The sequence below is a fragment of the Convolutriloba macropyga genome, chromosome 7 (assembly GCF_964194025.1).
Source record: "Convolutriloba macropyga chromosome 7, txConMacr16.3, whole genome shotgun sequence".
In the NCBI taxonomy this organism is placed as follows: domain Eukaryota; kingdom Metazoa; phylum Xenacoelomorpha; order Acoela; family Convolutidae; genus Convolutriloba; species Convolutriloba macropyga.
In genome coordinates, this window is record NC_134474.1 from 42,062,872 (window position 1) to 42,077,868 (window position 14,997).

Below are 14,997 nucleotides of genomic sequence, written 5' to 3' on the forward strand. Positions count from 1 at the left end.
GCAAAAGCCTTGGCAAGGACATTTGTTAAACTTTGGATGGTAATTGTCAACTTCCAGTCAATTTATAAAACAATCAAGGGTCAAACTTCATGACAAACTTTTTTGTAGATTTTGCAGTGGACTGGGAATAAAGAGGACGTACACATATTCTGCCTTTGGCGATGAAGGCCTACGGATCATCATTTCAGAGCGTAGCAAAACAATGCTAAGTGCATGTTGTATTGTGATTCTGCTTGTCATAACATATAGACTGAATCTATAGCAGACCACAGATTGAAAAAAAATGCAGCTCAAACTGACTATGATTTAACAATTAGACAAAAATGTTAGGAGTCCCATCACTTAATGCGAGTGTTCATGGACGTCAAACGTGAAGGCCAGAAAATCTATTTTGATGGAGACATAGATCGAGCTACAAAACGAGAAAAGAAATGTTAGATTTCAGCAGGACAATAAAAAAGAGGGAAAAGGAAGTTTTTTATACGAACCACCATGCAAAATTATCGAAGTCGAAATGGAATTGAATTTCAAAATAAAGGATAAAAAGACAAAATCTGTTAGATGAGAACCAGAGACAAAAAATCATTAAAGTAAATTATCGCCAATTAAAGACATAGAACACGGCAAGATTTTTTTACGCCTGAGCATCAGGTCAAACGCAAAGCAACAGATAAAGAGTAGAGAAACTCGAAGTTGGAAAGCTCAGACGATAACGATATAATTGAAATAGAGTCGATTACAGCCATTGTTGTTAATCTATTCCAAGAAGATCAGCAATCAGCAGCTACAGCAGAGAATGCCAGTATTCCATCAAATTATACAATTAACATTCCAACGAGTGAAGCGAAAGAATCAACGCAAGGTAACGCAAAAGATAGCATGGGAAAAGAATTGAAAAAGCCCTGAGAAGCAACCAATACAAATGCTATTTCCAAACCCAGCAGAAAAATTTGGGGCGCAAGTACGAAAGCAACAATTCCTTAGAAAAAGTACAAAAATGATTCAGAGGCAGTAACAACATCTACGAGGTAGAATCAACAGCAATCTTAAAACAAAACCAAAGAAATTGAAGGATTGCATCGTTGAGTAACATGAAAAGTGTTGAAAAACTTTTTGGTTTGAAAAGAAATCGGAAACAAATATGAGATTTTAAACGTTAAACTGGTTCGCTTGAAAATATTGTTATGAAGTGTCATTAAATTTTTGTCCGGCAATGCTAGTGATTGTTTTTTCGATCGTTTTTCTACAAAAATATTCAGATACGATTTTGACAATAGCGTGTCAACAAAACATCTGTTCATTGAAAACAGTGATGATTGGGATAATGGAGTACAAACTGTACTAACAGATTTCAAGTATCAAAAATTATAGAGAACAGTAATCTGATCTATGCGGATTTTCCGACAGAGATTAAATTTGCATGTAAAAAGCGTTATGCAACATGTCTCCACTTAAAAGAGCATTATATATGACTATTTTGTCTCTTTCACAAGGGAATAAAGATTTAGAAATCAAATAAAAATGGGGGAAATTATGGAGACCTTTGACGAAACTAAAAATAAATGAAGCAACATATTTGAAGGAGCCTGCTTCATCTTCTTGAAAATAATGAACACGAAGGTGCTATATATGCTGATGTAGAGTGCGCTTCAACCTCAAGAGAAAAATTTATTGCAAAGAGCGCAATCATTGAAAAATTTACATCGGAACAATATGGAAACATACAAAAACTTAAATCTTTTCTAGGTTTTTTAAAAACCATTTTTTAAAAAAGCAAAGCCACACTTTTTGACGACCATGAAATTTTTTCACAATCAGGGCAAGTAAAGTTGTCAATCTCTGGAACAGTTAAAAAAGAGACCCTGCAAAAACACGGTAAACATTATCAAAAGATAAACATGGCAGCAAAATAAGTATGAAGATTTTGCATTAAAAAAATAAAGTATTAAAATGAAATTAGTTAAAAAAAAACGGAGCGCCAGAAAAAACTTTTAAAAGAAATTGCTAATCTTAAGGTAATCTTAGAAATGTTTCTCTCAAGCGCAGTTGAGAGCTATAACATTGAACTACTCGAACAGTGGGAGAGTTTTTAATCAGACTTAGAGCACTTCCATCTGAGTTTTACCGGTTGAATAATCAAAGAATGGTTGATACATCTAAAACGTAATGAGTACTTCAGTTAAACTCTTTGAGCCTGGACTCAACTTGAAGGATTGGAATCAATTTTGTAAAATCAGCAGTGTGCCAAGATGGTAGCAACCATTAACTTTTTATGAAAAAAATTTTCCTGGTGCAAAAAATAAAATTCTGTGCAAATAGAGGAACAGAAGTTTTTTTCTCTATCAAAAGTTTTTTTCTATCAGATATCTGGACACTCGTAATTTTGTTTTATTTCATATTTATGCAATTGTTGCCTATAAGTCTTTGTTTTATCGTTGCTAATTAGAAAACGACATTTTTTTTCAATATAGAGTAACAATGCAGAGTAACAATTTTTCCCAACATCTATTCCTAACATCAGACTAAGAAAATTTTCAACAGCAGAGGAAATTTTGGTCGAGAGGCATCCGATGTTTTAAAGGAAATTACAGGCATGCAAATTTTATAAATTGGAACAACCAGTAGCGAATTCTCTTATCGCAAAAAAAATAACAGATTTTGGTAACTTTGAAGCCGGCGGCTCATAAATTTGGTTAAAAGCCAGGAATACTGCTGTGCCAGACTTAACACTGTTCATGCTAACTCCATTTGTATAAAGACTCTCCTAAAATTTTCATCTGTTTAAGATGAGCCATTAATTAGAATCTTTGCAATTAATGTTGCGGAATCTTGACCACGTAACCAAAACAACTTTGTATAACCAATTAATCAATAAAACTAAACAACGCTTGGATCAAAGGAGAGATATTGAAGACAAAGTGTTTTTGAGTTTTGAGATACTAGGTTGAAGAACAATAAAAGAAGAAAAACAAAATATATCGCTTTAAGGACAAAAAAGTCTTCTTTTCAAGATCAAAACAAGAAACAACAAAAAAACCTTGAACAGTTTTTAGTTTAAAACGAAAACAGATGGAATTGACTTAAATCAAGGCCGTAGATACGCGAAACCAACAAAAAGAAACGTTTATTGTCCTGATTTCAGAGCCAAACCTAATATATAAAAAATGAATTCTTGAGTCGCGTCTAAAGAAGAACAAACAAAGGAACAAGAAAAAGTCTTGAGTTTCAAAAACCAAAAAAAGACAAAAAAAGTCTTGCATTCCAGAGAAAAACGTTGGCAATTTGGAGAAGCAAAAGCGTGTTTTATTGAACAAAGCCGGCTGCAAGATCATACAAATTGCGATTACATCAGATATACGAGTTGTAGAAAAATATATCCGAGATTTCGCCGGATGTTTTTCGTGTAGCGTTTTTCATTCCTCAACCTCCAGACACGGAAGGTGTCTACCTTACAATATACGTTAGAATTTCAAAAAACGGTCTCGATCTTTACACACTGAAGAGAAAAGAACTGAAAAGTTAGTGTGTTAAACTAGAGGTTTTGAAGAGGAAAAATACTCACTTTATGAAGACTTTGTTGAGTTTCAGAAAAAAAGACGATCATGGTGAAAAGGATAAAGAGGCAACAAAATAAGCAACTATTAATTTGAGTGCCAAGTGAGAGGCGCTAGGAGACATATTGAAGGCAACCACATCGAGAAACTCCGAACGAGAAAAATCGGTTGAATCATTGGAAGAGGAGTTCGCCTGTTTTAAACATGAATAGCTAAAAAGGGCAGAGCAATCGAGGCGCTCGAGAAATAGATTGACCAATGGCGGTCAGAGCTAGAGCAAATAGAAAACTTGGCCAAATAAAGCACATAGTTCTCGATGGGCAGAGAAATTTTGCAAAAAATTAAAGAGCCAAAATGGAGGCCAACGAGCAACGTGTTGTAGGGATTGTAAAAAATATTTTGTGAACCCTTCTGCTACGCAGTAGGAGACCTGTTTGATAAAAATGTCACAAAACAAGTTTTAGACCCACTCTGACGCTGGTGGAGATAAAACAATTTTCAGAACTATGAACCTTGTATATCAAATGGTGATCAACGATGCAGCCCGAGAAGCGTTAAAAATTTTGTTGACCAGATAAAGCCAGGAAATTTGTGAAAAATTCAACTTTGAAAAAATGTATATCTTTTTTATGAGACAAAACACTACAAGCTAACTACAATAACTTTGATGAACGATCCCGATGTTTAATTTTTTTGAGCTGAAAAGGGCAAAGCCGTCGAAGCGCTCCACAAATAGATTGACCAAGTGCGGTCAGAGCTAAAACAAATAGAAAACTTGGCCACGGAAAGGACATTGTTAACAACAGGCAGAAAAATTTTCTGGAGAAAGAAAGAGCAAAAATAAAGTCCACCGAGAAACCTGTTTAAGAACTTCGCAAAGAATTTTTATGAACCGTTCTGCAAAACACTACGAGATGTTTTTGTTCAAATTACCGTAATACAAAATTTTGGACGCACTCCAACGTTGGTAGAGGTAAAACAATTTTCAAAACAGTTAAACAACAAAAAATGAGCTGTTTTTATTTTAAGATCAAAACAAATGGAAACGACTTAAATCTAAGCATCATGTAAAAAACAAACAAACGAAAAGGCTAAGAAAAGAAACGTTAACTGTCCTGAGCTCAGAGCCAAAACTAAGAAAATAAACAAGAACTTCTCGGTTCGAGAATAAAGAAAAACAAACAAAGGAACAAACAATTGTGAAGAAAAAAATGTCTTGAGTTTAAGACGCAAAAGAGACGAAAAAAGTCTTGCGTTTCAGAGAAAAATGTTGAAAAATTGGAGAAGCAAAAGTGTCTTTTATTTAATAAAGCCGGCTGCGAGAACAAACAAATTGGGGTTACCTCAGTTATACGAGTTGTACAAAGTTCTATCCGAGATTTCACCGGAATTGTTTGTCTGGCGACCTTTATACCTCAACCGCCGTATTCTGAAGGGATCTAAGTTTGAATTTACGTTAGACATTAAAAAAAGCGCCCAGTATTTTAAATACTGAAGAGAAATGAAATAGAGAACTAGAGAATGGAGAACTGGAGAAGTGGAGAACTGTGTTCAACTAGAGAATTTGAAGAAAAAAATCCTCACTCCAGAAGGACGTTGTTGAGTTGCAGAAAAAAAGGTTGAACGGTCATTGTGAAAACGCTAAAGAGGCAACAAAATAGGCAATTATTAAGTCAAGTGCCGAGTGAGATGCGCTAGGAGACAAATTGAAGGCAACCACATCAAGAAACTCCGAACAAGAAAAATGGGTTGAATCATTGGAAGAGGAGTTCGCCTGTTTTAAACATAAATAGCTAAAAAGGGCAGAGCAATCGAGGCGCTCGAGAAAAAGATTGACCAATTGCGGTCAGAGCTAAAACAAATAGAAAGCTTGACCAAAGAAAGGACATTGTTAACGACAGGCAGAAAAATTTTGTTGAAAATGAAGTTCAGCGCGAAACGTGTTTAAGAACTTCGCAAAAAAAAATATGAACCGTTCTGCTAAACAGTACCAGATCTTTTTGTTCAAATTAATATATTAAAATTTTGGACTCACTCCAACGCTGGTGGAGATAAAATAATTTTCAAAACAATTAAAATGGTTTAACAAATGTTGATCAATGATGCATCCAGAGAAGCGTTGAAAAATTTTTTGGGCCAGTCAAAGCCAGGAAAATTGTGAAAAAGTTCAATTTTTTAAAAATACACATACTTTTTATGAGACAAAACACTACAAGCTAACTACAAAAAGTTTATGAACGATTTCGATGTTTATATAGTTTGAGTGAGCTGCACAATGTAATCGTTTAAAAGTTGGGCAGTGCAAGTGTCACTCGCATAATGAAATTACTAAAAATCCTCGAATTCATCAATCTGCCAGCGGTAGAGGCAAAGCAACTGTCAGCAGTGTTTCAATGATCATTTCAGTTCTACACGTCATATGTTGAATTGCTTCCCAAGAAGGATCTTCAGAAGTTCAACGGTGCATCATGCAATTGGGCAGATTCATACAATCGTTTCAGCGTCATAATTTCAGAAACTCGTCCCGCTGAGGGACAGAAGATTGGCTATGAGTTAGTACTTGTAAAGTAATTTCGTTGGATGTTTTCCCTGCAAAGAACAACTGTCATTGGACGGAGCATTGAGGGTCATTGAGGGTCACGGGTCATTGAGGGAACACCTGTCACCAAGGGTCATTGAACGAGTTGAAACAGCCAAGCCATCAACTACGTCTGGCAGAGCCGCACATTAACCACTGACTATCAACAACATCTCTTTCTTGGACAATTGTAACCTTCTCCGCCTTGAAACAAACCAACAACACTGAGGAAACTAAAATTCAACCGATCTCAACAATGTGACATAGTGAAGATTTACGCCCATAAATTGACCTACGCAAATATTTCATATGGAATCAGTTTGTTCTGCTACGACAATTTCAACAGCCATCAATTGCAGATTTCTGGCAAAAAACCTAGTCATGTGAACACTCAAAACATCAAGGAGAGTGAAGAATCAGCCTAGACACAACCGGCTACACACATGAGACAAACAATACTTCAAGTAGAACCCGACAGGTTAATCAACAAGTAACCTATCTGAATGGAAAACAAGTTCACCACAGAACGACAATAAAATTATCACCCAAATCAAAAATCAAAACCAACAGCAGAGCAGCACACAACTGTACTTTAAAATCTAAATTCAGCAGCAGGGATATGGACAAAGACTCCACACTACGGTAGATTGTGCCAACAGCAGATGTGGACAACTACCGACATAATTCGAACAAGCTAACTCTCAGAAGAGCAAATCAAGAGGACATAGCAATTCGATTGAAGATATTAACAGCGAAGACAAAAACTAGACAAAGGACACAACAGCACTGAAAATAACGACCAATTTGCCCTACAGATCTACGTCATGCAAGGTTTTACAAATAACAAAGATCATAAAAATCAAACATACGCCCTCATTGAACCAGGGAGCCTCTTTATATGAGCACTAATCAGAAGAAGGTACGAATTTCTACTCAAAACCACGGACAAGAGCCAATAGAACAGAAGGAAAGTCTTCTTATTCAATGACATCAGAAATTTATTATCTAAGACATGTCAATATGCTAACTCCGGATAACCTTCAAGTCACAGTATTGATTATACAGGACAACATTCTCTTTATTTCAACAATCAAAGCGAATCATGCAACACTTTCGAAATTGGATGGACTTTTTCTGCACATTACGCAGTTTTGGAAAAGAAGAAAAAGCATTTTTTCATGCATCTAACTGTTTTATTTTGCAGCAGTTGCTACAAAAGAAGGGGAAACTGCCAAGAAGGGGGGTAGTGAAGTAAAATTTATGCAAAAGGGAGAACAAAAACAGGACCAATTTTTTGCAGATTCATTTGGAAACACCCTAACAGCCCAGAATAGGAGTGCGCGGTTACCAGCAACACAACATTAGTGCCAGCGACTCGGTATTTCAAGCAAGCTTTTTTGCAATAGGCAACCACCAGAGACCACCTGAAACATCACCCAAATGCTGCTGAGAATGTTCACCGAATGTTTTTTTGTATGGAGTGGTTACATCTGTCAGCGAAGCCTCAATAGTTTTTCCTACCTCAATGGATGTCAGGGATACTTTGCCGACACCATTTGAACCTTGGAAAGAGGTGAATTGACGTTCGTGGCTTTTTTCAACAAAAAGATAGCCTATACAGAGCAATCAAATATCTCTTCGGTAAAAATTTCGCTCATTGCGGGTTTCTGTGTTGGTGTTCACTGGAACTTGAACATGGATAGGAAAAAGTTTATAGCAAAAAACCGACTAAATGTGAACCAAAAATGTGGAAACAACGCAGTTTTTTGTCTTTCCTTCAAACTTATGCAACCCCTTGGGAATCATATCTCCTTTCCTCATACGAGCCAAAATCCTACTGCAAAAAACTGTGGAAACATGGAAGCGAACGAGAAACACATGCCAAAAGAGAAAACGAATAGGCAGTTCATTATCGAATACAGGAAACGGGATGGTCACGAATGGTAGCGTTAAACGGGTAGATAAGTGGTACAGCACCTGACGGCACTATGAAACTTCATTTTTTCCATCGCAAATTATTGGAAGAATTATCAGCAGTATCATTTATTAGAACAACCAGAGATGAAGAAGCAACAAATCTTTTTCTGATGCAAAAAATAGAGCAGAACAATGCGTCACACAAAAGTTTCCTGACTGGAAATTCAAGAAGCAGGTTTAGCATCGATATTCAAAGAAACGATTGAAGCTGAAGTGGAATTTTACTTCGACGACTTCTTGTTTTTAAGCAAATGTACAACCGTACTTCAAATTCAAGGTGAAACAAAGATGTAACTGGATTGCTGATAAATGGGATCTATCTGACTTGTACCACTGATGACGGAAAAGATCTTTCTTTCCATTGACCACAGTTTCATTTATCTTCTTGCAAGAACTGTACAACATGTAAACAACAATAAAATTTGTGTAATTTTGGGGAAAATGTTTTTTTAGACAAACCGATATCTTATAAGATTCTTTTAGGTCGCAGGTTATCTTGTAAGAGTGTGCAAGGGGAATAAATATCTTGTGAAATTTCTGTACAAAGATTGTTTATCTTACAAGATGATGTTAGAAAATCTAGTATGACAATAAATTATTTCGTAAGATTGTGTCAGAATCTTGTAAGTTCTCACAAAATAGCCATTCGGGTTTGTCTATGGTTGGTTGAAAAGAAAGTTACCGCCCAAAAAATCACCGCATTTATTGATCAACGCATCAGCGGACAAAAATTTTATCTGTTTTTTGCGCCCAAATGTTTGCATTACATCCCCGTGAAACCTTGACCCGGGCATAAGGACTGCGAAAAGAATTCCTTCAGCATTCCGATCAAAATGTTCTAATTTCCTCTTTTCCAAAAACTCGCGATCGGTTATACGTATTAACTCAGGCCGGAATTAAATTGAAGTCAACGAAGCAGTCTTGTTATATAAAATCAATAACTGAAATCAATCGAAAAAAATATCTTTTCACAATGAATGGCACACCATTATCTGTTTTATGTTAGTTTAGATTTTTTTTCTGATATTAATGTGATTTTATGTCAAGCGTAGTTAGATTGCCGTATAACATCATCATTATCATCAAAATTTTTGCAAACATTTTTTGTGCTGATGTGGTGCTTTATGGATTAAAATTATCACCCCAACACTTCAAATTTTTTGAAACATGCAAGATTTTCCAACAACCTGGGCTTTTGTGAACCTGTGCTTTGGTGTAGTCATCAATTCTTTTCAGTTGCAAATAAATTATTCTTCTGCCAACTTATATCGATACAAACTCTTCTGCTTAATCGAACATTCAGGTGATCTTAAAACGTGATGTTAACGCTTTTTAAGGTATTTAAGAAAACAGAAATCTTTCGCAGTTATTTACAAATCAAAACAAAAAGCAAATAGGAAAAGAGACTTGATGACTACTTTAACCATTAATTATTCAAAACTCCAGCGCCTTTTAGAACTGGAACAAAACCTACTTCTCTTATCTGGGATGTTTTTCTTTAACCACTTTTAGGAATAATTTCTCGGTGCCATTAATTAGTACTTAACACAGCACTTTGAAAAAGTTTGTTGGTACATAACGATGCTGGAAAAATTGCTCTGCTCCGCAATCTACTGGCATCTTAGCACAGCTTTATATCACGTGACCAAGACTAATGTTTTGGAATCGAACCCCAATTTGGAGAATGCAACCCTGGTGGGGTTTGTGGAGGACCTGTCAGTTTGTTCAAAGCTGTGTGGGGGATCTGCCAGACAACAAAAGACGAGTCTTCACAAGTTCAACGCCCTCTCTGGAAAGTGTGAATGTTTTCACACTTCAGAAAAACTTTCCCCATTTGACGGAAATGACCATTTGAAGGAGTATGTTTTTGCATATGACGGTAAGCCTCAAAACTAAAGAAATTAATCAGCTTAGTAATATCCAGAAATCATAGGTGCACACTGACTTTATACGTTTTTGATTTTCGAAAACATCTTAACTTTGAGTATATCTTTCAAATTGAAACCCTACATTGCGTGGCCAATTGAAACCCTACATTGCCTGGCCAATTGAAACCCTACATTGCCTGGCCAATTGAAACCCTACATTGCCTGGCCAAAATGGTCCAAAAATTTGGGCAATAAATTTTGAGGTTAATTATGCGCTCAAAATGGTTCTTTTTCCCTAAAACGCAAAATATATTCCGAGCGTAATTCCCACGTAATTCTGAGCTCTAAAAATTTTGTATCAAGTTATTAGTTTGTTTCAGCTGTTTTGGAACCGTCCGTGTCTTCTACAGGTTATTATCTTTTCTTGGCCAAATTGCCCGCTATAGCCATCAATTCAAACATCTTTCTTTTAAAAAAAGAACTTATTCGGACTTGTTCAGATCCCTGTGGTACAATTGACAACTGCCATGCTCAAGCGACTTGCTTCATGACGGGGTCTACTTCTTTCTTCTGTCAATGTATTCCTGGCTACTATGGGGACGGCACATACTGCACAAGTAATGTACAATCAAACCAAATCAATTTAGAATTTATGACAGAAGTATATTTCGTCCCGTAGTTTTATTTCATTTTGTCACTATTTCATCGCAACGTGTCTGTTAAACTGAAATGAAAGAACGCCTATCGCAAAAATCGTTCGAATTATTAGTTGCGAACTGAGAAAACAAATTCCAGTGTGGCATTCATTAATTACTATGCAAAGGTATGGCTAAACTCAAGCGAGGACAAATCTGCCCTAGGTTTAATTGGTTTCCAATGACAATCTTAAAATATGCAAAAATACCAAATCCTACAACGTCATGGCGTCTCCTAAAAAGCAGAATTTTAACCGTTTAAAGTTTACCTATGTGATGGATCTGAGAAAATTTTTGTTTCCAAATTAGTAGTTACATGTGAGCAGAGCCGGGGGGGGGGGGGGGGGGGGGGGTAAAGGCGTACCTATGTATGAAGATTACGTATAGCCTATTTTCATCAATTTTCCAAAGACGTACCTCACAGCGTGATACCCACGCTGTTCACACTAAAGGGATTAGCTAGGTAATGTTTAAATATTAAATTAGATAGGATGACACAATTACAGTTATGCGTGGTTTACGTGACTTTCAAGAATATACCTCACAGAACGATACCCACGCTGTTCACACAAAGGGGATTAGTGAGATAATCCCTGAATAACAAATTAGTAAGGTTATTTACCCATTCCCATAATACACTTGACTAATGTCAAATTCCAAAGACGTACCTCACAGCATGCTACCCACGCTGTTCAAACGAAGCGGATTAGCAAGAAAATCCTCCAATGGCAAGTTAATAAGGTCATTCACCCTTTCCCTTGTTAAACTCAAATAATGTAAAATTCCAAAGATGTACCTCAGAGCATGACGCCAAAGCTGTTCACACGAAAGGATTTCGCTAGGTAATGTTTTAATATTAATTTAAAGAGGATGACTCATTTATAGTTATGCACGGCTTACGTAATTTTCAAAAATGTACCTCACAGCATGGTACTCACGCTGTTCAAACGAAAGGGGTTAGCTGGGTAATGTTTTAATATTAAATTAGATAGGATGACTCACTTACTGTTATGCATGGATTACGTGACTTTCGAGAATGTACCTCACAGCATGATAACCACGCTGTTCACACGAAAGGGATCTGCAAGATAATTCCTTAATAACAAATTAATCATTCATTTTCCACTACTCCTATTCACTATGTCAAACAATTTCTAAAAATCGGTTGATCAAAATTCTAGTTTAAATTATTTTTCTGTTTTCAGATGGAAATTGTTTCTTTTTCCTTGTTGTCAGTTTCAAGCTGAACATTTAGTGTTGAAGCGAGTAAGCACAAAAAGTACACTGATTGATATCTTCCTTTTTTCCTGTATTTAAACTGGACCATTTTAGTCGGCAAATAAATTTTCACCAATAGTAGATAAAGCCACCTCTCACTTCACTTTCAAATCCAAAAAATAACTGGTAAGTTTGCTTTCAATAAAACCTGTTTTCCAGAGGTAAGAATATGATTATGTTTGTTGAACGGACCTCAAAATTATCTCAAAGGGAATGAATCTGCGAATCAATCTTTTTCTTCCCATTTATTCGAACGATGTGGGCGTAATTTCAGAACCTTACAAGATTCAAAATCTTTTCTGAAATACAGAAATTTGTCACGTGATCCCATTAATTTTGTTATACTCTATTCATTAGACTTCACAAACCAGACGTCATTTACCTGCAAACAAATATAATGGGATCAGATTTCTTTATTACAAAAAAAGATTTTGAAACTTGTAAGGTTCTGAAATTACGACCACATCGTTCGAGTAAATGCGAAGAAAAGGATTGATTCGCTGATTCGTTCCCCTTGAGATAGTTTTGAGGCCCAATCTTCAGACATAATCCTATTTTTACCTCCAGAAAACAGGTTTTATAAAAAGCAAACTTACAGTTTTTTTGGATTTGAAAGCTAAGTGAGAGATTGCTTTATCTACTATTGGGTAAAATTTTGGCTGACTAAAATTGTCCAATTTTAAGACGGGAACAAAAGACGATTTCAATCAGTTTACTTTGTGCTTACCCGCTTCAACACTAAGTGTTCAATTTGTAACTGGCAACAAGTAGAAAGAAACAAAATCTATCTGAAAACAGAAAAATAAATAAAACTAGAATTTTGATCAACGGATTTTTAGGAATTGTTTGAAACAATGAATGGGAGTAGTGGCGAAAATTTGAGTAATTTTCAGACTAATTAGTTCTTAGGAGATTTTGTTGATAATCCCCTTCGTATGAACAGCGTGGATATCATGCTGTGAGGTACATTTTTGAAAATCACGTAAGCCGTGCATAACTGAAAATGAGTGATCCTCTCTAATTTAATATTAAAACATTACCTAGAGAAGTCCTTTCGTGTAAACAGCTTTGGCGTCATGCTATGAGGTACATCTTTGGAATTTGACATTATTTGAGTTTAGCTTGGGAAAGGTTAAATGACCTTACTAATTTGCCATTGGGGAATTGTCTTTCTAATACTCTTCGTTTGAACAGCGTGTTTATCATGCTGTGAGGTCCGCCTTTGGTATTCGACGTTATTCAAGTGTAATATGGGAATGGGTAAATGACCTTACTAATTCGTTATTCAGCGATTATCTTACTAATCCCCTGTGTGTGAACAGCGTGGGTATCATGCTGTGAAGTACGTATTTTGGAAATCAATGAAATGAGGCTATACGTAATCTTTATGCGTAGGTAACCCCCCAGCTCTGCTCACATATAAGTACTCAAATTCTAGCTTAAGAAGTCATTTACTAAATTATTCTCCACATCATATTTTAGACCAATTTAGTCAAGTTTGCGTAAAATGAGTGGTTCTAGTATCAATCGAAATATGCGATTTTCTTGGAGTATTCATACATTTTGAAATGTGACAAGATCCTAATAGTAGTAACCTTAATATCAACTTGAAATACAGAATAAAAACAGACGAGAAACCATGATTCTGTTGTTTGACATGTACCTAATGGCTATATTCTGTTCATTTCATTGTCATTGGAATGAGTTTTGAATGAAACAATAAACGGATTACCATCACCTAAGACAGGACTGAGCTCATTGAAAATTGATTTTTTTTGTGAATTACATTTGAAACAGCAACACCGTAAACTTTCAGAAAACCGTTATTGACGTTTGACTGTCAAAGTATGAGGATTCGGCACTAATATTCTAAAACCTTAATTTCCAGTACACGACTAAAACCACATGGTATGGAGCATATATACTTAGCATGATCACTGTTTTCCGCTCACATAGCTTACGATGAAGAAATTAAGCTGGTGCGAAAAAGTCTTACGCGCTCAAACGCTGGTATCTAAGTCGTAGTTTTGCACTCTAAGGGTGCGTAAACTTGCGACAAGTCTACTGACTCTATTCTTTAGATCTTGTCGCCCACTCTACTCTGGTCTTTTGATTCGGGGGATGGGTCACCAGTTTACGCATTGCTACTGTCGCTAAAATTACAATCAAGGGCGTAACTAACTTAGCTTTGATTTATACACCTTTTGTCTGCAATTTTTGTTTTGTCATTGATTTCATTAAATATGGTTTTCAAAACGTAATGTCGCGGATCGTTCAGATCGTAAGTTGATCTTGACGTTTTTAGGAACTTAGATTTGAGCTGATCAAACTCATATAAGTTTTTTTTCATTGAAACAATCAAGAACATCCATATTTTGAAGAAGTAAGAAGGACATCCATATTCTAAGAACGCTAAGAAGAAAACAAACTGATTGTGATAACTCAACGTTGAGTTGGTGCAATGTAAATGTGAAAATCGCTAAATTTGTCAGGTGTTAAAGACTCATTTTCAAAATGGCCACACGACGTTTTCATTTTTTGTATATGGAGAAAGTTTTTGTTTTTAGTCCGAGGTTTATCCAAAAAATAGGTACTTTTGCACGATAATTTTTTTCTTTGGGATATTTTATAGAATCCATTTTTTAAAAGATCCGTTAACGATAACTAATTTTTTTTTTCATTTGACTGTTATTTTATAGTCCGTTTTACGTTTGGTATTGTATCATTATGGCAGATAAGTTTACATTATTGTTTTTCATGGCTAGGAAGACTCAATTATGGCACTATGAAAAGATTGTTTCTGCTGCTACTTTATCGACTCCACAAAAAGTATCTATTGAACTCTTTTGCTTTATTACAGAGACATTTTTGGGTTTTCAAATAATATATTCATCACCGGAAAAGTTTTAACCGTAAAGTTTTGTACTTCAATAGAATTTTGATTTAAAGAGTTGACGCAAATGGTTTGCAATTGACACCCCATTGGATCCCAAAACCTTGGAGTTTCGAGTGCCACTTTTCTAAAAATTTGGCTCATTGCTGCGTCA

General features: G+C 35.8%; 1 protein-coding gene across 1 annotated transcript in view; it reads left to right on the forward strand.

Annotated features, from left to right (window-relative positions):
* Window positions 1–9,651: 9,651 nt before the first annotated feature.
* The window catches only part of LOC142342294 (uncharacterized), a 44,817-nt gene continuing 39,471 nt past the window's right edge, over window positions 9,652–14,997 (forward strand). The window contains exons 1-3 of the mRNA XM_075393580.1: window positions 9,652–9,988; window positions 10,358–10,387; window positions 10,478–10,594. Of these exons, the coding sequence (XP_075249695.1) occupies window positions 9,691–9,988; window positions 10,358–10,387; window positions 10,478–10,594 (445 nt within the window). The 5' untranslated portion in view covers window positions 9,652–9,690. The remainder of the gene's footprint in view (window positions 9,989–10,357; window positions 10,388–10,477; window positions 10,595–14,997) is intronic.